The sequence below is a fragment of the Zeus faber genome, assembly GCF_960531495.2.
Source record: "Zeus faber genome assembly, chromosome: 1".
NCBI classification, from domain to species: Eukaryota; Metazoa; Chordata; class Actinopteri; order Zeiformes; family Zeidae; genus Zeus; species Zeus faber.
The window spans coordinates 43922510-43946503 of record NC_137193.1 but is presented as its reverse complement, the minus strand read 5'-3'; the positions used below and the strand labels follow the sequence as shown (position 1 = coordinate 43946503).

Sequence of the window (23994 nt, the reverse complement as noted above, 5' to 3'; positions counted from 1 at the left end):
AATTTTATCTTTTTATCTGCATAAATAAAGATGCCAGGAATATTGCTTTACCGCCCCTCCCCCCTTCTCTCTATCATCATTCTTATCTGTCTGTCTGTCTGCCTGTCCTACTGTCTTTCTTCCACTCTCGGCTCACAGGTGTTCCACTGCTGCAGACGGAGACATCTGTATTCCTGGATGCTGGTGGAGCGGGTGGAAACAGGTGTAGGTGGGTGGAGGCGGGTGGAGATGGGTGCAGAGGGCAGTTAAGGACTGAGCCGCTTCCCACTTCGCTGTGGGGGGCAGGGTTCCTGGCACCGTGATTTGATGCACACTGAGAAACAAAAATCACATTGCCAGGGATTTCCACTCCCCCACAGCTCTGCAGGGGACCCAGAGCCGTCGCTGCGTCCTGCTTCACGCTGTTTAGGTTTTTTTAATGCATTATTCTTTGCCGTTCTGGGTTTTGTTTTTTCTTGTTTTTTTTCCCCTGGTTGTTGCCAGACACAGGTAGTTGCTCTGGACCCGTCATAATAAATGTTGGAGATATTGACTGGACAAATTGCGACGTGTTCAGTTGGGATGTTGTTTTAAATTCTTTCAATTCCCGGTTTCAAGAGATCACCCTATGGAAATAGTTTACAACAGCGAACCTCCTCCCCCCTGGAAGTGTTTTAAATGCCTCCAAAGTTGCATATAAAAAGTGCAGCTGTCTGAAATTTCAGCCGTCCAAACTGCTCTCCCTCCTTTTTGAATCAGCCGGGAAAGTGAATAAATTAATTTGATGACTGTCCACTTTCAACAATGTATCACCTAGTTGGTGGGATATTGCGTTTCACTGCTCGGATCGCTCCATGGCCTGGAGCGTTTTCTACCACAGAGACTCTTCTTGTGGTTTGGAATGTGAGGGAGGATCCCTCATTGTTAGCAGGCTTTGAAATACAGCTTGTACTGTTCTGTTGGGGGCAAAAATAATCTATCTAGGAAAACTTGCGGGTTTCTGAAAACCACCGGTGTGACCACCGCGTGAAAGCCACGCAAAAGGTCTCTGCCAGTCCCTGGTTCCGTCCAGCGCTACAGGCACAGAGCTTAGCTAATTGGTGAGCATTGATCCCTGCAATGTGTTGTTCACAGTGGCTAAGTTCAGTGCCTGAGGTGAAATAGTTGATTCGACGATGGGGATTTGTTCCGGTGAATGGAAAGAACTTGATGATCTTGGATATGAAGAAAATGGGAAAGGGGAGGAGGAGGAGGGTGGAAAGACGGGGAGGGCGGAGGGGAGGATTGATGAGAGATTAGGTTGTGAGGGAGGGAGGGAGGAGAAGGAGAGGAGGACTGGAAGGGACTCGGGACAGCGTGGGAGTGAAACAGTAATGACTGAGAATTAAGCTCAGTGCTGCAGACGCTGGGCCCCATGTTCCAGACTTTACAGGTTTTAATCACACAATGTGGAGCAAACAGTGAGTAACAGGACTTCTCAAAGTAATTTGAGCGCGTTCCTTAATGTCAGCCAGATGAAACAAATTGAGGTTTCACTTTCAGGGGCTGTCAAAACCTCCGGACACGACTGGCAAGGCACCGTTATGCATGATGAAAAAAGGATTTAAAAGAAAATGATTGAATAGATACAGCGCGCCCCGGCCTGGTGCGAGCGTGACCGAGCCAAGTCATGTGCTCCTAAATGTCAGAGGCGTCCAGACGTGCCCAGTTCTTGTCGATTTCACTCAGCTCAGTGCCAGTGTGCCAGCTCTCTCCGACCAAACGATTTTTTATGCAACTTATCTTTTTATTTTTTTACATTCACTGTTTTATGAAGGGGCATGGAAACAGCGTTTGATAATTTGACCAAAATCTGGGGTATATGGCCAGTTATATAAAGTATATATACGTAAATAAGTTGTACAATAAGCTATTGTACAAGAAGGGCACTATTCCATGTACATGTCCATATATATACACCCAAAATATTGTAAAAAGGCACATATATACAGCACTTTATACCTACTGTATGTAGAAATGTGCCTTTACTTCCTCAGATCACTCACATAAACACTGACCTGTGCTGTCTTGTTCTTTTGTTATTCATTTTATATATTTAATACAGTTACGTTCAAGTTATGTGTATTTATATCCACACCTAGGTTAATACTCGTTTCTGATTGGCTGGAAGATTTCCATTCTTTCTGGATGACAAGACAACTACTTAGTAATTCCTGTCAAAATGTCTATTTTAATATGCTTGTTGTGTAAAGATTAGTAATTTAACCTCCCAAAGAAGACTTTGTTTTTGTTTTTTCAACTATTTGGAGAAAATGACGAGTATGACTTTGAAGAATGGGAGCTGACTGAAGAAAAATAAATGTTGTATGTATGCAAATGCCCCGCAGAGTCGTCTCGGAGGCTGCTCTTCTTCTCCTGCTCCAAAGGAAGTGCTCCACGGGCTTGGCCCTCCCGTGCCTACTGAACTGGTATCAGTGTTTTACCTGAAAACTGGCTCAGTTCAGCAGGAACAGGAGTGGAGCCCACTGCAACACACTGCATCGCCTCGCCATCAATCACCGAGCGGCGTGTCGACGAGCAGCCATCAGCCTCAACGGAACCAAACTCAAGCTTTCTGAGCTGTCAGGTGACTGGAACCCCATCGTGGATCCAAGTCTGTGCAGCTCAAGTTATGTGATGACCCGTTTTCTGAGGCAAAGCATGAATGTTTCATAAGCAGATTTTACAATTTTCTTTGTGCTTGATACAGTAGGTGGGCCATGGAGCCTTGAGCTGTTGTGAGAATATCGTTGCATACTGATGCAGCCATTGTTGTTGTTCTGTTCAGCCTTCATGTTTATTTCGGCATCACATTTTCCCCTTGAAAAGGTTGCGAGCACGTCCCTCTCTCTCTCTCTCTCTCTCACTCACTCTCTCTCTCACTCTCTCACTCTCTCCCTCTTTGCTTCTTAGTCTTTCTCTCTGAGCTGTCAAAGGCCTGAGAGAGTGATCCTGAAGTTCATTGTGAGATAATCCCTGTGAAATGTCTGCTATGCCTCTGTAATTGATGTCACCCCAACAGTCACCCCCAACTCTCTCCCTCTCTCTCTCTCTCTCTCGCCCTCTACCTCCTTCTCTCTCCCTCTACCTCCCCTCTCCCTCTCTCTCTCCCTCACTCTCTCTACTTTGGAGATAAATCACAACTAAAGCAGGAAAGTGCTTCATCTTTGAAACTGCATTCCCTCAGGAGAATGGAAGCTCATTAGTGAACAGGATAATTCTGCTCTTATCCAGCGTGCTCATTGATTGTGGATTATATTTCTATTTGAGTTAGATGGATGCTCTTTTTTTTTTTTTTTTCGATTTGTTAACCTTGAGAATGTTACCTAATTCAGGCAGGAGTGCCAGTTTATCATTGTATCAGCAATGAAATGTTGGCCTATGGGCATTGTTCCAGCCAGGTGATACCGCTCAAAAGTCAGCAGATGATTTATGTTTGTGGTTTTCTAACTGAATATTGCGCACATTGACCCATGAAGTGCTTTACGCTAAATGTCATCGGGATTTCTAATTAAATAAAATTGTTTCAAGCGGGGAGTGTGTGTGTGTGTGCGGAGGGGGGGGTTCTTTGTTTTTTTTGCACATTTATGGTATGTACAACTCTGAAAACAATTGCAATAAAGCCGCGAATATTTTCACTGAGAAAGAATTCTAGAATTATTTTTTTCACATTTACTACGCGGTGAACTTTACTGATCCCGAAAGGAGTAACCAGGTCACTAAGGGCATGAGGGGAATAGGGGTTTAGGTGGAACAACAAAGACAATATTGTAAGACATTGTAACATCTGAGAGGCTGTTGCTATGATGCCATGGGATTATAACTAATGAAGTGTTGCTTGGTAGTGAAGGATTGATAGGCGGGGTCAGACATCCAAACAGCCACTACAGCTACATCCAGTTTGCTGGAACACTTAAATATAACAATATACTGTATATCCTCAAGTCATCATCAAATCTCTCTTCCCCTCTCTCACTCTCACACACACACACACACACACAGACACACACACACACACACACACACACACACACACACACACACACACACACATACACACACACAGACACACACACACACAATTACGCAGCCATAAGTGGGTTACCCAGACCAAAGCCTCCAGCTCTGACCACTTTCCTCATTTTGGTCTCCATAGTGATGTCAAAGTCTCTTTTATCTCCGCGCCTCAAAGGCTGACCAGATTTCATGATGTGGCTGCTTTATTGGCTCTGATCTGCTTCTGCTGTCCTCTCTGCCATTCAATCAGGGTCCACGTGGTTCCGGCCCGGGCCTCAGTGCCGACGTGTACCGGGACGGGTAATTGGGTTTAGGGCTGAGCGGGAACAGCTGTGCTACAAAGCTCCAACGTCCACTCCTCCGTTCGTCCAGGCTCTTGCACCCTGTGAAATGACAGGTTGGGGGAAAAACCGAGGTCTGCGCTGGGGCCGACTCTGCTGCCGCAGATCCTCCGAATTGTGGGTCAACAGCTTCACAAATGATAGAGGGAGCAGAGAGGCGGGTCTTGGAAATGCAAAACCCGTAACATACTGTTGTGTGACATGCTGAAAATATGTCTAGTATGGCTGAAATATGTACTTTTAAAAGACTCTTTAAAGAGAATGGTGAGTTTCAGTCAGTCTTTGCAAAGTAGCTGCACATATCACTGACTTTCTCCATTACTATGCAATTTATTTACATACTGTATATACTGTACACTGTGGGGAAAAAAGCTGGATCATTGGCGTATAGTTAAGCTTAATTCAAGCAAAATAGTTTTCCTTTCCTATTTTGACATTGATCTCTTGCAATGTAAAATACCACAGCATCTAAGAAATTCTTTAGAATGAATTAAGAAAAATAAAAGAAGAAAAGAAGAAAAAAAGAAAAAATTGTGCAAGAGCCCCTGCGTCAACCTGCCTTTTCAGTTTGGAAACTTTTGGGGAAGCAGTGCCACAACATCTGTCTTGGAACAGAATTCACAACACAATTAGTAAAGTGGCTGCGGTGCTGAGCTGGAGCAGAGGAACAATGCGGAGACAAGTTTAAAGACAGAACGACAAAGACAGAGAGAACTGTCTGCGTACTTTCCCAAGGTCAAGGAGAGAAAAGTCAGTCCATGGACACTGCGCAAAATTAAGAGGAAACAGACGGTGTGTAGCCAGTGTAACATGTCGGTTTATTGTTGTTTATTTTTTTTTCTCCACACTTAAAAAAAAGAAACAAGACAAAACAGGTGGTTGAAATGAGTAATCTGTCTGTGAGTTGGTATTGATTTCCTCAATATCTAGACACAAAAAATAAGCAACTGGGCCCACAGAGAGTATTTCTTGAAAACCAGGATGTTCCCTACTGTACTGTATGTTCTCTACTGTCCTCTAAACTTTATTGATAAAGACTAAAGAACAATGGTGGGAATAGATATACACATGCCAATATGGGTGTCTGTCCTCCTCTGTCCGCCCATTTCTTCTATCGAAGTGTTCGTTCTTCTGTCTGTCCTCTGTCCTTAATATCACTGTGTGTGTGTGTGTGTGTGTGTGTGTGTGTGTGTGTGTGTGTGTGTGTGTGTGTGTGTGTGGTTAGGGGCTGTTGATGTAGGAGAAGAACTATGTATACATATGTTGAGGCACGCCTAGTCCTATGGTGTTGACCTCGGCGTGGGAATGAGGCTCAGAGGTAAACATTTTCAGGGTTAATCAACTGAAGTCCATTTATTTAAATTGTGAGCGGGGAAAGGGTGGCTAAGCAAAAACAACTAAGGTTCTTCCTGGCTCCGGGGAATCACCAGCATTCTTATCTCCTGCTGGCGTTGTCCTGCTGGTGACACAAAATAGAAGGTTTTACTTCAGAGTCAGACCATTCACCAACATTGTTTCCTCTTAAAGCTCTAGGTTAAAGTCAACCCTTTTACAACAGCTGAGGGCGGCCCACCACACACTGATACTGGTTGCCTTCTCCTTTTGTGAAGGGTGAGTCCTCTCTCCCCTTGTAGGCTGGCCCCTTGATTGCTGATCTGGTCCAGCTTTGTCTCTGTAAGTTTCCAGCCACTGTTGGGGCTCGACCATGCGTTCAATAAGCCCCCACCATCAACGCTGACCATGTCAGCCCTCCCGCTGGTCCAGGCACCCGTCATCTACGCAGGGGACTTCAACTGCCAGCATACCGACTGGGGATACAGCCATGCATCTGCAGATGGAGAGACATTGTGTGAATGGGCCTCTGGCGCCAATGCTCTGCTCCTGTATGATGCAAAACAGCACCCAAGCTTCTACTCTTACCAACCCGGACCTGGCCTTCGCCTTGTGCTGCAGCGCTGACCCCACACCGGAAAGACACAGGTGACAGGTTCCCCCGATCACACCACTGACCGTCCATCAGGAGATGTAACTTCAGGAAGGCCAACTGGCAGTCATACACAGCTGAGACAGAAAGAAGATCAGCCTGTCTCCCGGACCCAGATTCTACCAATGTGGACTCTGCGTATGTTGCCTACTGCAAAGTCCTCCTAGGGGCAGCAAAGAAATCCATCCCACGAGGCTACGAAAGAGCTATATCCCTGGCTGGGATGAAGAATGCAGCCAGCTCTTGCGGGACCACCAGCAGGCTAGCTCAAGGGAAGATGTGGTTGCGACTGCAGTGGCACTACTCCAAAAGCTGGATGCGACCCGTAAGGCCAGATGGACTGAAGTTGTTGAGTCAATCGACTTCACCCACTCCAGCTGCAAGGCATGACTGACCATCGACCAGCTGACAAAAAAACAGCTGCAGAAAAGCATCACCCCCTCAAATGCCCGGTGACAGCAGATGCCATCGCGTCCCTGCTTCTCAAGAATAGCTGATTCCCTGGAGCAGACAAGAATTTCACCCTCCTGACATTTCTACCCTCTCCAGGGCGGCTAGTGCCAATGCCAACCTATCAGGAGACTTTACCATAGCAAAACTCAGTGCAGCCATCAGCAAACTAAAGCAAGGCAAGGCCCCAGGCCGTGATAACATCCACCCAGAATTTGTGATCCACCAGAGTGCGACACCATCTGCTTGGCTCTGCGCCTTCCTCTCGTCCTGCTTCTGGAGATCCAAGCTCCCCAAGACCTGGGTCATGCTTCAGTCATAGCCCTGCTGAAGCCAAACAAACCCTTGGAAGACCCCAAGTCCTACAGACCCATCTCGCTGCTCTGTGTCCCATTTAAGATTGTTGAGAGGGTGATCCACAATCACATTGAGCCAGTGGTGGACCCTCAACTTCCCAGGGAACAGGCCGTTTTCTGCCATGGCAGGTCAACGGTGGACCAGGTAACACTGTCACGCAAGACGTCGAAGACAGCTTTCAGGCTGATGAAAAAGCTGGCTGGTACTACTGGACCTGACAACCGCATATGACACCGTCTGGCACCACAGATTCCAACTGAAGCTACTGAGGACAATCCCAGATAGGCATAGGTTCAACTTAATCATGCAGATGCTTTTGAACCGCAGCTTCATCCTACAGACCAACAATACACAGAGAAGTAGGCTTAGAAGACTGAGAAACGGGGTTCCTCAGGGTTCTGTCCTCACCCCGATGCTTTTCAACATCTACATCCATGACCTTCCAGATACGCAGATGACTTGGCCATCATGCTGCGTCAACCAACATGGAAGGCGATGGAAGAGGGCCTCAACCAGGACATGGGCATCTTGGCTACGTACCTCCACAGGTGGCGCCTGCAGCTCAGTACTGGGAAAACTGTGTCGGCAGCATACCACCTTAACAACAGCGAAGCAAAGAAGGAACTGGATGTGTTTGGGGATAACAAGAGACTAGAGTTTCAGCAAGCCCCAAAATATCTCGGCATACGCCTGGATAGGACACTTACCTTCAAGCAACACCTAGAAGATGTGAGGGCCAAGGTGACATCAAGGGCCTCACTTATCAGACGTCTTGCTGGTACAAGCTGGGGGGCCTCAAACAAGACACTCCGGATTTGTACACAAGCCCTGGTCTTCTTTGCAGCTGAATACTGTGCCCCAGCCTGGTGTAGGAGTCAACGTGTCAAAAAGGTTGACACCGTGATCAACAACAATAACGGCTGCCTGAAGCCCACCCCTGTGTCCTACCTGCCAGTCCTTTCAGGAATTGCCCCGGCAGGACTTTGACGAGAGACTGCTACCATCAACCTTGCCAGGAAAGCCCAGACACACAGCTGGCATATCCTGCATGACACAACCGTTAAATCAGCGCCTCCACGCAGACTCAAGTCCCGCCACCAGTACAACAAGGCGGCACAACAGATGCGCCATTCCATCCCGGAGGACTAATCAACTTGTGCATGGCTGGTGGCATCCTGGAAGCAGGAGTGGGAGTCGGCTGGGCCATCACCTATGAACATATGCATCCAGGACCCGGGAGATGGTGTTGAAGGAGAACATCTACCACGCCGGCAATGGACCCTGCCGAACCGCCTTCGAACCGGAGTTGGCCGCTTCAAGTCATCTTTGAAGAAATGGGGCTTGGCAGACAGCGCAGCATGTGAATGTGGCGAGCCAGAGCAGACTGCAAAACACATAACCCCGACCTGTCTTCTGTACAAACCACCGTCAGAAGTCGGCCTCTTCCAAGTGGGACCAGAGATGAGGGCGTGGCTGCAAGACACTGAGTTGGACATCTGAGGATGATACACGAGAAGAAGAGCCACTGCCGGTGGATATACCCGTTTTTCACAACGATCCCCAGCTGGCAGTCTTTCCTAGCTGGGTGCCACCCTCTTCTATGGTTCCCTCGGTGGTTTTACCTGAGGGAACACCACATATCCCCCTCCACAGCTCCATGCCGTGGCAGGGGCGTCCACCCAGAGACACTCGTCACGACGTTGTTGAAGATGTTCCACCTTAAAAGCAAATGCCTGTAATTCCAGGATCCAGCGTGCGACACGGGCATTACATGCTTTGTTTGTAGCCATCCATCTTAGGAGTCTGTTATTAAAGTGAACTTTTTGTTAAGCAGGTAGTACCTCAGCTTTGCCATTGCCCACTTAATGCCAAGACATTCTTTCTCCACCAATGCATAAATATTTTTCTTGCTTCAGCAGTTTTTTTCTGATAAAAGTCACTGGGTGCTCTTCCCCATTTACCACCTGTGAAAGGACTGCCCCCAAACCTGTCTCTTAGGTTCCGTTTGTAGGACGAAGGACTTGGTCAAATCTGGCGCCACTAGGACAGGTTCAGCATAGAGGGTCTCCTGGAGGGTGCAGAAGGCCCGATCAGTGTCCTCTGTCCATTTTACCTAGTGTGGTTGCCTATTTTGGGTCAGATCATGGAGAGGAGCCGCCAGAGCAGCACAATTAAGTAATTGAGTAAAAACTGCCAGCAATACCCCATTAGCCCCAAGAAAGTTTTGACTTGCCTCTTAGTAGTTGGTCGCGGCCAGCAGTGAGTGCTCTCCTGTTTCTTCTTCTGGGATTTGACCTGCCCTCTCCTGATGGTGTGCCCTAGGTACTCTGCTTCCTCCAGTCCCAGGTGGCACTTCTTTGGGTTTGCCACCAAACCTGCGTCTCTCAGCGCAGTGAGCACCGCTTGTGGATGTCTTTTGTGGGAGTCCCAGTCCCGGCTGAGAATTACTATATTGTCCAAGTACGCACCTGCCAAGTTCCTGTGAGGTTGCAGGATTCTGTCCATCATTTGCTGAAACATAACCAGTGCCCCATGGACTCCGAATGGTAGGACCCGATATTGGTTCAGCCCCTCTGGTGTCAAGAAAGCTGTCTTTTCCTTTGCTTGTTCTGTGAAGGGCACCTGTCAGTATCCCTTAGTTAGGTCAAGGGTGCTGATGAATCTTGCCCGGACCGACCTCTCTACCAGCTCGTCCACCCGGGGCATGGGGTGTGTGTCAAACTTGGATATCTTGCTCAGTTTCCGGAAGTCAGAACCTTGTCGTCCTATCTGGCTACGGTACCATGATGATGGGGCTCGACCATGCTTTGTGGGACTCCTCAATCACTCTCAGTTTCAGCGTCTTTTTCACCTCTTTCTTTACCGTGGCTCGGTGTGCTTCCAGGAGCTGATAGGGTAGTTGGCAGACAATCTTTCCATGTTCAGTCACAATGTCGTGTTGAATGACGGCCGTCCAGCCAAGTTTGTCAGAAAACAAATCCCTGAATTATGATATCAGCTCCGTGAGCTCCTGTTTCTAGTGCGGACTCAGCTGCTGCCCCAGGGGTACTGGTATCCCTTCTGGGGTGGACAAATTGGTTACGAACATCACATTTGGGAGCTCTTGTGGTTTGTCCCACTTTTCTCACAAATTTACACAGTAAATTTGGTGCAACTTTCGCCTACTGGGCTGTCTCACTCTGTTGTTCACTGGGTCTTTGAGCTCTATAACCTCATATGTTCCTTGCCATTGGGGTTTGGAATTCTTCCATGTGTGCCCGCCCAATAGGCCAAACCCACGACCTCTGCTGATGCACGTTAGATATGTGATCGATCACTGACCTTTATGGGGACCTGTCTGCGACCATACAACAGTTCAAAGGAGGAGAACCCTGTGGAGCTCTTGGGCACTTCCCTGATGGCAAAGAGCACATGTGGCAGTAGCTAGTCCCAGTTCTTAACATTTTCATTGGTTACTTTAAGCAGCGTGCATTTTAGGGTTCTGTTAAATCTCTCAACTAAGCCGTCTGTCTGGGGGTGGTACACCGACGTACGCAGTTGCTTCACCTTGAGGTTTTCTCCTTGGCTCTGCCCACTTAGGAAAACAGCAAGAGTACCTCTCTAGCGACAGCCCGGGCACTGGCAGTGTGTAGAGGGATGGCCTCTGCAAACCGGGTGGCATTATCCATGATGACCAGGACGAAACAGTGTCTCTAAGCGGTTCGGGGCAAGGGTCCCACTATGCCCATGGCCAGGCGTTCAAAGACAGTTTCTGCTCTCGTAGTGCAGCACCATGAGGGTTCTATAGTGTAATGGTTCAAATATCGGTAGAACCTGATGTTAGGAGTTTGCATGTTCTCCCTGTGCTAACATGGGGTTTTCTCCATCTAACATCAGTAAGGACCCCCACCAAAAGGATGGACATATGGAACCAGGGCACCCCCCGTGTCATTGAATGCTGCCCACTGCTCCTGGATGCCCCCCCAGAGGAAGGAACAGCCAGGATTGGTCAAATGCAGAGGCCACATTTAACCAACCACCATCCAAAGCGTGTGTATGCATGTGTTGTAGTGTGGCATGTCATGTAAAGATTCTTCTCATTCTAATTTGGCTATTAAGCTGGCAATCGGCACAGCAGTAGTCCTGGACTGCTTCTCTTACACCTGGCCAGTAGACCCTTTCTCAGACACTCTCCAGGGTCTTCTCCACCCCAAGGTTGGCACCGAGTAGGTGGGTGTGGGCCAGGAACAGAACCTGAGGGATGCTTTGGGTATGAGTAGCCGGTTAATCCATTTCTCCCCCATTTTAATGCCCCTGTATAGCAAGCCCTTGGTTATATTAAAATAAGGGTTAGAGTTTTTACTCACACCTGGCTGCAGAGATCCCTCAATGACCTGTACATCCCAGAGGGCTTAGGTTAAGGTGGGGTCTTTCCTCTGGGAGACCGCAAAGCTGACCAGTCGAGTGGGCTTGTTTGGGGTGGCCTGAGGGTACTCCGCAAAAATCTTGCTAGGCTCGCCTTCTGTCGGGAAGGAGGGTTCAGGTGGGGGGGGTCCTATCCCGTGGCTGTGGCCTGCCCTTCTGAGGCGTGCTCGGCTTCCGTTGGGTCTGCGGTGTCCGTGGAGCATTCCAAGCTAACGGCACGCCTTCGGGGGCCTTGAGATTTTTTTCCTTGTACTCCCACGCCCTGGCCTAGCCTCCAATACTGTGCAGAGAACTTGCAGTCGCTCTCCATTAACATTGGCACGGGTCGACTACTACTTCGCTACTACACCAGCCCATACCACGGTCTTTCCTTGGGGGGGATTTGTACCCATATGGTCAGATAACACCTGGAATCGCCATGTACACAGGATACAGCGACCCTTTCCTGGATTAGCTCGCCAGCAAATTCAGGTTGAATTAAACTGACTCACCCACCGGAGTCTAGGAGAGCCTCTGTGTCCTCATGGCCTATTTTAACCGGAATAATAGACTTCTCCACTTCCTCATGTGCCCAGCAAGAGGTTACAAGCAGACAGGGGTTTTCACCATCCCCACCAGAGGTCACTGTGGGCATGGGAACATCCTGCTCTCGGCAGGCCCAGGCGATAGCATTTCCTGCGGTCCGGAGTGATTAGGGACCAGAGCCGCCGGGTTGGGTCTGTCAGCATGGGGGCTCCAGTGGGTAGTGCCTCGATGCAGTGGTCCAGGACCACCCTCTCCAAGAAAGACGTGCCATTCCCCTCCACCAGCCGTGTCCCAGCCCTGCAGCACAGGTCTGCGAGTTGGGGCCAGGCCTGTTTGGTGCAATCAATTGCCAAGCATGGATACATTACGCCCGAGCGGGAAGACTGAACCCATATCGGGCTAAGATGGTCGCCCATAACTGTAAGCCTCTGCAGCTGGTAGGTCTTGGCAAGCCCGCTGTGCTTCGCCCGTCAGAAATGGGGCGAAGATGCCTCCCCACTCCTCCAGAGGCCACCGCTCCCTCTCAGCCATCCGCTCAAAGACCTCGAGAAAGGCCTCCACGTCATCTTTAGCCAACATTTTGGTGAGTACCTCCCTGAGCGCCCTGGGCCTGTCCCAGTCCGTTGTCTCCCTCCAGGACAGCCTCGCCATGGTTGATTGTAGCTCAGCCTGGCCCTTCACCAGCATCTTGATCGCTTCCTCCATTTTCTTAGTAGGGGGGGGGTGCTTTATGCCCGCATTCTCCATATGTGGCACGCCTAGTCCTATGGTGTTGACCTCGGCAGGGAAATGAGGCTCAGAGGTAAGTGTTTTCAGGGTTAACCAACTGAAGTTCATTTATTTAAATTGTGAGCGGGGAAAGGGTGGGAGCAAAAACAACTAAGGTTCTTCCCGGTCCGGGGCATCAGCAGCATTCCCGTCTCCTGCTGACGTTGTCCTCCTGGTGACACACAAAATAGAAGGATTTACTTCAGAGTCAACAGACCATTCAATAACGATGTTTCTTCTTAAAGCTCTAGGTTAAAATAAACCCTTTTTACAACTGCTGAGGGCAGCCCACCACACACTATGGTCGCCTTCCCCTCTCGTCGAGGGTGAGTCCTCCCTCCCTTTGTAGGCTGGCCCCTTGTTGGCTGATCTGGCCCAGCTTGGTTTCTCCATGTTTCCAGCCACCACCAGTGGTTATACCTGTTTTCCACAACAATCCCCAGGTAGCAGCCTTTCCAAGCTGGGTGCCGCCCTCTTCTATGGCTCCCTCTGGTGGTTTGACCCGAGGAAACGTCACAATGTATATATTTATTTTATATTTTTCCCGGTTTTATTGTATATTTTCACATTTTTCTATAGATTGAAATTTTCTTTTCTATATTTTTCAACACAAGCTGTTACTGACAGCAATTTCCCTCCAAGGAAGAAAAAAAGTATTTATCTATCTATCTATCTATCTATCTATCTATCTATCTATCTATCTATCTATCTATCTATCTATCTATCTATCTATCTATCTATCTATCTATCTATCTATCTATCTGTCTGTCTGTCTGTCTGTCTGTCTGTCTGTCTGTCTGTCTGTCTATCTATCTATCAGTCTGTCTATTATTCTGTCTGTCTATTAGTCCGTCTGTCTGTCTGTCTGCCTATCTATCTATCTATCTATCTATCTATCTATCTATCTATCTATCTATCTATCTATCTATCTATCTATCTATCTATCTATCTATCTGTGTCTGTCTGTCTGTCTGTCTGTCTGTCTATCTATCTGTCTATCTATCTATCTATCTATCTATCTATCTATCTATCTGTCTGTCTGTCTGTCTGTCTGTCTGTCTGTCTGTCTGTCTGTCTGTCTGTCTGTCTGTCTAAATTAAATAAACTGCTTAATTGATCTTTATTCACAAATTCACCCATCCTCCCTATTTAGAGCAGCGCCCAGGAGGGAGAAGGTCCAGTCATAAAGCAAACGTCTTGGTCCAGGGCAAAGGCGGCAGTGTGCACTTAACATGCACATCTCACTGTTACTCTGAACATACATCAGCAAATGTTAAACAAAGTTTAAAAAAGTTTAGTTTGAAAGACGAAATCCAAATTCCACCCCCATGGGCGAGATTCCACAGCCAGGTGTGATAGATGTACAGACACATAGAGTCAGGCGAAAGAAAAATTAGTCTTGTAAGTACATGTTTGATTCATGTTTGTGGACATGCAGTTATTCCACTCTTCCTCCTCTTTGTTCTCTCGGTTAGCACGGGCATGATGCCCTAAGGAAAAGAAAGGAACCATCTGATGGATTGGGTACAGTTGACTATTTACATTGCGCTATGGGGAATGGGACGCTCTATAGCGGCCAATTTATATTACCCTTCCCTCAATGAGCATGTGTCTGCTGCGTTCACAAAGTGAGAACTCTCTCATGTCCCAAGCTTCATGACATCACCCTTCATGTCCGTGAGAAAGACCAGATAGCCGGTGACCTCACACCACCTGGTCGTCACTGTCTCCATTACCTCAGTGTCTCACACACACACACACACACACACACACACACACACACACACACACACACACACTCTTACTGGGACGCACACATTAAATAGGACATGCACTTACAGAAATATGCATGCACACCCGCAACAAACAAATAAAAACAACTTGGTTAAAAGTAGTTAAAATTCCAAATCTAGCCTATACAGTAAGCCCAGTGGTGACATTCCTCAAACATGTCTTTTTTGACCCCCACGTTAACCTGTTAACTACAACTAACCCAAACCTCAACAACCAACCATTAAATCTGCCTTTTTCTGAAAAGTTTGCCCCATTAAATTGAATCGAAGCCCATTGAGCAGCTGCAGCAGTGTGGTAAGTTTCTCAGGAGTAAAGCGTTCAGGTGGTTGTGCTAATTGGAAATAATGGGAACCATCATTTTAACAGGGCCTGCTTTGAAAAATGGTGAACCTATCCTTTAAGTAAATGTTTGCATTTGATTCTAGGTCAAACACACTGGAGAGGGTCCCAGGTGAGATGAGCCACGAACTCTTTGGCTTTACGTGACACTCACTGATCATTCTCTGTTGACAAAATACCTCATCAGAAAGAAAGACATTTAAATAAAATAATATCAACATTTACAAATTACAAAGCGTGAACAAAACAGCATCTTGTCATGTCTTGCCATGCTGTGTTAATTTTAGACAATTAGTCATCATCCCCTAAGCTGGCTCAACACGCGTCACGCAGAGAGAGTCAATGGACATTTCCAAAATGATTGGAGGAAAACATCTGCACTTTGATTCTCGCTTTGAGCCTTCACTTAGCTTGGCTCACGTGTGGGGTTGGACGGCACTCAGCATGGCCACGATTCATGGTAACATTAAATTGAGCAAGTTGCATAGGGGCACTGCTGGAGGGAGGTTTGGGAGGCATTGTGAGCGACTGACTGGATGACTGGCTGACTGACTGACTGGGTGACTGGCTGATTCACTGACTCACTGACTCACTGACTGACTGGGTGGGTGACCTGTTGTGGGTCCTGTTGACCAATAGACCGATTGGCTTAGCTGATCAAGTGAAGCTTATTTATATCATCATTATTTTTTCCCACAGTGACAGTTTCACATTTTCAGCATCATTTAGAAAATCCAGCCCTATGAGTCCTTGACAAAACCCTTGAGGGTAAAATACGAATAATCCTTGAGAAGGGACTGGAAAGAGGGATCCTGCTTCCAGAATGGCTAACTGAGCAACATGTTCTCAGCGGGAACTTTGTATGTTGATTAAAACCCAAACAAAAAAAACAAAACATACAGACAGACAGTAAAAGGAAAACTAGCGACAAATTCAAGGCAACATGTACTCAGGTCAAATATAAATTTATGGTTGAATTACAGTGTTGAGCCAACACGTTAGTATTGTCTCACGCATGGCATCATCTCTACACTGAATACTTCTGCTTTTTATAGCAGAGAAAAGGCCGTCCGTCATCCTGTCAGCGGTGGGACGTTCTGCAAGCTCTGCCCTCGCCCTCCTCTTCATCCGCCATCTCTCTCTCTCTCTCTCTCTCTCTCTTTCTCTCTCTCTCTCTCTCTCTCTCTCTCTCTCTCTCGCTCTCTCTCTGCTCTGACAGTACATCATTAGCTGTCTGCCGAACACCTGCAGGCAAAGCCAGAGAAGTAATTAGAGAGGGCATGGCTACGTCTGCACGCAACCACCATTAACCCATCGCACCTCAATTAGAGCAGAAGAGAATGGGCCTTCTTGAAAAACACAGGAACGAATGCGAGGGGGGAATGAAAATAGGAAAGAGGAGAAAGGAAGAGAAGGAGAGAGAGAGAGAGAGAGAGAGAGAGAGAGAGAGAGAGAGAGAGAGAGAGGTCAGCCCCTGACACGTGATGCAACAGACGTCTCTGAGTGCATATCAAATGAAGCCTGGAATCCGATGTTGCTTTTCCATCAGGCAGCGAAACCTGGAGCCATGCCAGCACCGAGATGAAGAGGCCTTCCCCCTCCACCTCTGAACCATCAAGGTCACCATTCAGTTAGGAAGAAGAAAAACATACAGGAGGGAGCCACATACACATGCACACTTATACAAACACAGACAGAAAAACACATACTATACCTGCATGTGCATGTACAATATTCATGTAAATGCATTGAAAAAGCCAAATGTGAACGCGCACACACACACACACACACACACACACACACACACACACACACACACACACACACACACACACATACACACAGCCAGCAAAGACTTGTTTGCTTAACCACATCAAAAGACAAGAAAAAAGAAACTGAATGCCTGGCAAGGGAGTGATTTTGAAAAAAAAATAGCAAAAAAGAAGCTGTAAAATGTGTGTGTGTGTGTGTGTGTGTGTGTGTGTGTGTGTGTGTGTGTGTGTCTGTGTGTGGCATAGTACAGAATATGGCACATAGCACACATACCTCACCTACTACATGGGTGGAAGGTTCAGTTTAAAGGGTAAAAGGAGAAACATTTCCAGCTCCCTGTCGTCAATGGCGAGCCTGTGCAGCTTGCACTGCAACAAAGTCATGGGAACTCCCTCGAAAATGTCTCCTCTACCGACGCTGTTGAAAAGCAACTCTAATTTACTTCTACTCTAGTTTTGAGCTTTCAACTCGAATTTTAACCAAGCGAAGGATGCTTATGATTAAACATCAACAGGACTTTATTCTCTGTGTAACATACTGTATATGTACAGCAATGTGGTAGATTCAGTAAATTGGTAGATAATAGGTATTGTATAATTGGTAAATTATAGTTAATGTGTTCATAGTATTTATAGTATTTACAGGACAATATTTCCTTGGCATATTTATTGTCTTATTATCTTTCTGTATCAAGACGTGAAGTAGATGTCATGCTTTGTGACAGCTCTTTTACCATCTTGATTTTTACCTGCATCAATATCACCCAAACTTAGGGGTGAATTCACAAAAGGATTACCTGCGCAAATAACACAATAAAGCAACTGTCTAATTCACAAAGCACCCCTTACTGCGCTGCCATGCAAAAAGCGTCTCGGTGGGCCAATGTTATTTGCACGTATCTAAATTAGATATTATTCATACATTTGCCGCAAAATTGGCCCCTTTCCCCTTTCTCCCTTTTGTAAAATTCACAAACAGTGAATAGCCACACGCAGCTATAGTGAAATTATTACTGTCTGCAGAAACGCAGATAAAAAAAAGGCAGCGGTGTCTCTACTCCACACGCGACCAGACCCTGTTGGGGTCATAATGGGGGTGTGGGTGTCTCCCCAAATTTACATTATTTTCAAATCACACATAACTTTTCGTAGTCAAAGCACATCCAAAAGCTCACTCAGGATTCTTAGACGGAAATATGAAATGTGAGGTATAATGATGTATCTCTAAATTTGTCTCAAAACTTGTCACACACGCACACACTCATAGACACCAGACCCTTTGGAGGAGCAAGGAGGGCATCAACAAGCTGAGCAAGTCCTTGGGACTGGAGTCTCCAAAGTAGGCCTGCCTCAATAACTCATTCTGTCACAGTGGAGAGAACATGAACCTCTTTCGCAGACAGTTATGCAATTTCGTTCTCCATTTGAGTGAAAGCGGAAAATGCTTCCAACCTAAAATAATAAAAAATATATTTCAATTGAAGTATCTGTCCCTAAATGAACAGTTAAAAATAATTGCGAAAATCAGCACATATTGATTTATGGGGGTTTAAATGGATTGTATCTGTGCTCAGTATTGCTTAAAACTCGAAAGGCATTTAACAATGTGCAGCTGTTTAAAATGCTCCTCTTCAGCATGGAATATAAGAATGTCTGCCAACAAGCACCCACCCAAACACTCACTCAATGCCTTTTGGTGACACATCTCCTTCCTGAGGAAAGAAATTACAATATTTTTACTTGAGTGTTTTTATTCAACTGAATAGGGGCCATTTTGGAAAGTCCATATAATAAAACACATGTTTTAATTATAAAAGTTTTATTATGAAAGTTGATCCATTTTAAGAAAAAAAGAAAAACATTTGTCTAAAACACTTTGCAACACTGAAATATACACTTGTCAATTCTGTACAGTATGTAACATGTGGTGCAAAAGGGATTTACAACATTATTGACTTAATTACATAGTAACACTACTAAAGCGCAATGCAGTCATCATAATCCATTACAATCACTTAAAAAGAAAATGGTCATTTGAAAAAGGACATTTTGATCATCCTGGTTAAACATAACTTTAAACACATCTTCATCAACAGTTTTCCAAATTATTAAGGATGAGTAATGTACATCACAGCCCTTTGACGACTAAGCTCTGGCTGAGGACCCCCTATAAACTGCTGGTTTAACAATTAAATTCAACAGATAAAAAGAGGAGAATCTCACAACAAAAAAAGCCATTATCATTAATTGAGTTGAGTAAATGTATGTAATGCATGAAAACATGTAAAACAGTAAAATAAATGAGTGTGCGGCCTTGCCCAGCACGCTTCAAGATACCTACATATACAATGATTTTACGATGCATGCAATTCCTTCAAGGACCCCTAGGAGGCTACAATTCCCATTTTGTCAACCACTGCGCTACACGTTTTTTTTTCCATACACATAAGATTCAGGGCCTTCCTTATCATCCCCATGAGTATCTAATGACGAATCATGAAGTTCAAGTCCAGGTTCACATCTAACTGTTAGATCAATGTCATAGTTATGAGCCCTGCTGGTTTGGGTGGGGAGACGATGTGGTCTAACCACTTGAAACTGAAAGGCAGGTGGTGGTGGAGCTGAGCCTGTACTTCCTGGAGCCTTTGCGTGGGGTCGGCGGTGGGGAAGCCACGCTCAGACTCCTCAACTTGTTGAAACTGTTCCTCAGACTGTCCCTCCTGCTCTCCGATGTGCTGCAGGTCTCCTTGGACTGGAAGGTGTCCGGGTGGCAAAGACCAACTCTCAGGCAGCAGCAGCACAGCATCTCGGCTATGGCTCTCCTCAGCTCACTGCTGCCCAGAGCATAGATGACTGGATTCAGGCCAGAGTTCAGGACTGCAAGGGAGATGAACCAGTCAGCGATGAGCAGAGGTTCACATTGACGAGAGACGCAGAAAAAGTCAACCAACAACAGCAGAAACAGAGGCCCCCAGCACAGCATGAAAACACCGACTATGGAGATCACAGTTTTGAGTAATGCCAGGGAGCGCTTGCGGCTGCGCTGGGAGCCCAGCTCTGTGGTACTGTGAACGTGGCGGTAAATGGCTCCATAGAGCACTCCGATGGCCAGGAGGATGATGAAGAAGATTATGAGGGAGAAAAGGATGTAGCTTTTAGAGTAGAGAGGGAGCAGGGTGGAGCACGCCTCCAGGCCGCACACACAGTTCCAGCCCAGCAGTGGTAGGAAGCCGATCACCAACGCAAGAAGCCAGCAGAGCACCACCAAACAGTAGATCCTGTAGTAGGTCTTGGTGGATGTCTTCTGGTGCATGGGCTTCATCATGGTGGTGTAGCGTTCTACAGCGATCAGCAGCAAACTGAATATGGACGCCGCCAGAGCCACGAACAGCACGCCTTCTCTAAAGAGCCAGAGCTGAGGACTGAGGCGAAATGTCTGGCTGCCGGACATTAAGATGTTCACCACATAGGCAGCACCTGTGAGGAGGTCGCTGAGGGTGATGTTGGCGATGCAGACGTACACCCAGCGCCGGCTGTGGCAGATACGGGAGAGAACGGCAACCAGCACCAAGAGGTTCTCCAAAATGATCAGAAAGCTGATGAGGAGGGAGACGACTGTGGTGACACTGACGTGATTGGGGTTGCTGGAGGTGGTCCTGCTCTGCAGACGGCCGGTGTGGTTGTAGTGCTGCAGGATCAGGTGGCTGGTACTTGTGGTGGTGGCGTTGGAGTGGCCAGGGAGAGGGTACACGTGGGGGCAAGCGGAGGCTGAGCTGAGAGAAGAAAAGACCTCCATCATGTAGAGTGGCGAAGATAGGAGGAGAAGAGGAGTTTATGAAGGCTGGTCAAGGCGCAACAGTGCCAGTAGGAACTGCAGCGGTATCAATGTAGAACTCCTGCTCTCAAACAGGCTATCACTCTCCTACCGCCGTGCATCTGCTAGACCACTGTACACCTGAAAAACAAGTGTGGAGAACATATAAGACACCACAGCGCACACAACCGTGACATTCAAATACACAACACAAAGAAAATTGTAGTAATCTTTTCCCCTGACAGCCATTACTAAACGTCTGTGGGTTTCACTTCCTTATCAGTGCACTTCAATCAATTTAAAAAAAATCACCATTAAAATCTCCCTTCTTTCCCCCGGAGAAGTCTGTGGTTGAAGGATAGGAGAAGTGCACATGAAGGAATATATTCACGTGTGTGTGTATGTGTGTGTGTGTGTGTGTGTGTGTGTGTTTCCAAGCTCTAATTAATCAGCAATTTCTAAAATACTTTAAAATTCTAATGCATTCAAAATGCTAGATAGACTTTTTAAGGATTCTGTGATACTTTTGTTTGCCTACTTCAATTCGTTTTTACAAATGAGCGTTGAAAATCAATAATTTAGACATTAAGAGATTCATCATTTATAATCAAATCTGGCAAGATCTTCATCGACACTCCGCAAACATTACTCAGTTGATATGCTGGAAATTTTTAAAATATAACATTTCTTTGGGGAATTTTATAGTATAACTTCTAAATCACATTTCTAATACCATTATTATGTTGTTTAAGGAACGAGGAACTGGTACTCACTTAGAGATGCGGCTGCTGCCAGTGATGCTGATCATCTGAGTGCATGCGCTTTATTTCTCTTCTTTGATAGGGAAGTAAGTACATAAGGTGGTGAGACACCACACCCAACACACACACACACACACACACACACACACACACACACACACACACACACACACACACACACACACACACGCACGTGTGCACACAGTGCACACAGTTTATATGTGAGATTGCCTTTCCTTTTGTGTTCATTGTTTTTGAACAGACTAATCAAAGTTAGAGTTTAACCGTTATTTTATTATTTAATATATATTTTTTTATATTATTTTTATGGTTTTTTTTATTCTTAAAATTGTGGCCTTGCCATATTAACTTTCCAGGATATAGAGACTGTGGATGAAACATCACACCACACAACATTTACTATATCTGCAATGTCCTCAAATTAAATCCCATTGCTCAAGCTGCCCCATGATGACTTCTACAGGAAGAGCCCTTTCAAAACACACATGCCACACATAACCTACCAGCACACGTTTTCAGAGTAATGTGATCATACAATGTTTTTGCGGATGTGTCGCAAGACGATCACGCATGCTGGGCCCTGGGACAATAGATGGGCATTATTACAACAGTGTTTAATTATTTTGTATTTTCTCAATATTTCTCAGAAGAAGAGAAAAACAGGAACTGCCAATCAGATGAAGAGGAGCCCCTCCCTGCGTGCAGGGTGAAAATAGAGCAGCTTTTCATACTTCTCACCCAGCTGTGGTGGTGGTTAGGTGGATCGCCCACAGCCACACCCCTCACCTTCTGCCCCCATTATCACACCGCCTGGCCCACACACACACAGCAGCAAGACAAACATCTGACCGAACACACTACGCGACAAGCAGCTTCTCTGAGGCTAGAGCAACTTTATTCTCAGAGGTGAATCTTTGCAAAAAGAGTCGAACTTGGTCTGAAACACTTCTCAAGCACAGGGAATGGGCAGTGACTTCCCACAAACCAAAACCGTTTATGAAGCCCCTGCTGAACATGAGGCAGCCTGAGGCACACGGCTAATTGTAAACAACAAATTGTTCATCGATGGCCAAGATTAACCGTGACCACTATACCATTTTATATCTCTATGAAGGCACTGTGTATGAAGCGATAATGCTCCAATCTGTAAAAGTTTCAACACTACCACGGAGCAACCTGCACTGTGATGACAATGCCAATGCTCCAAAACCTTCTTCTGCATTGTTTTCTCTTACTTTCTGCTGAAATTGTATTCATCGTTTTCCTTGTAGTTTCCTCTCAACTATCTAGCACTAAAAGTGATAATTGCAGTGTATACAATATTTTAACCTTCTACTTTTTAATGACATAAAAATGCAAATATCATTAAACATTTGACACACATAGTGAGTTATGCTAATGAAGCCTGGTATTCATAGGGTTCCCTCCCATGAAAGACGCAAGATGATTTCTGAAACCACTTCTCCTTTTTTGCATGCCTGAAGTAGAGTGTTGTGAGAAAACATACTTCAATAACTGAATGGTAGAATATATAATATTATATATAGTGAGCCTCATAAGCAATATTTTCCTTCACAGTTTTTTAGACTTTGGAGTTTAAACGGGGCCTCAAAAACATCCGGAGGCGTCAGCCACAACCTTAACTGTTGAAAACGCCCAAACTTCGAAAACAAAGATTTTCAACGTCACTGTGACCACAGAGGTGTTACTCCACTGTGAAACCTATAATCCCTTTAACGCTTGACGTCACCGAGATCTGATACAGAATAAAACTCTTAAAATTGTCTTGATCCACTGGCGTTAACATGATCAACATTATTCACATGTTAATGTGTTTTGGGAATGAATATGTTTGCTAAGGAAAATTCTGGACGAAAACCAAACTTTTCAGAAAAGTGTCATGAACTCATTTCTCATCAAATGCGTTTGCAAATCAGCTGAACGATGAGCAGCGCCAGACGAATTGAAAGAAAAACGTTTTTTTGTTCATGTAGTCATCTGACAAAGAAGATACTTCATACTACAGCCAAGAAAAACTCCAAGCGAAAACTAGAAATTCTGTTAGGAGTGAATGTATTGCGTTTGCGGGACACAGTCAGCCCCTGGTGGCAGAGCACGGTACTTGCAGACACACTGGAAACCTGCTCAAAACCCAAGGAAACGTCGACACGTTTAGACAAGTCATGGACACACTACGGCGCCCAGGCCCGGAGACAGTTTAATCCTGCCCGCGGACATAAATGATCATTTATAATATATGACCAGAAGGTTTTTTTTTTAATTTCTTATTTCAGTAATCACTGTCACATCATATCGTGGGCAGTCAGCAATCTGCCGAGTCTGAGAAAAAGTCTCCCCGTTACACAAGTGCAGAATTTATTATTTACAAATAAAGTATTATTACACACATAAAGAAATCCATTTTTTGTATATTTCTTTTAACTAAATGAAGTCCCTAAGCAACGGGGAGACGTGCGTGACGCAGCATAGGGATGTTTTCCTTTTGTTCCAATAAGGAAACCGTGGAAAATAAATATATCTATAATAAAAAAAAAAAAACACACACACACCGTTTTTATTTTTATTTTTATTTATTTTTTTGAGACACGGGAGCGGGGACACGCCGTGG

General features: G+C 45.9%; 1 protein-coding gene across 1 annotated transcript; it reads right to left on the bottom strand.

Annotated features, from left to right (window-relative positions):
- Nucleotides 1-19353: 19353 nt before the first annotated feature.
- s1pr4 (sphingosine-1-phosphate receptor 4) lies at nt 19354-20565 on the bottom strand (the record flags this gene model as incomplete). The annotated part of the gene is made up of 1 exon (XM_080001307.1): nt 19354-20565. One exon carries the CDS (start codon nt 20563-20565, stop codon nt 19354-19356), a length of 1212 nt encoding a protein of 403 aa, XP_079857433.1.
- Between the last annotated feature and the right edge of the window lie 3429 nt (nt 20566-23994).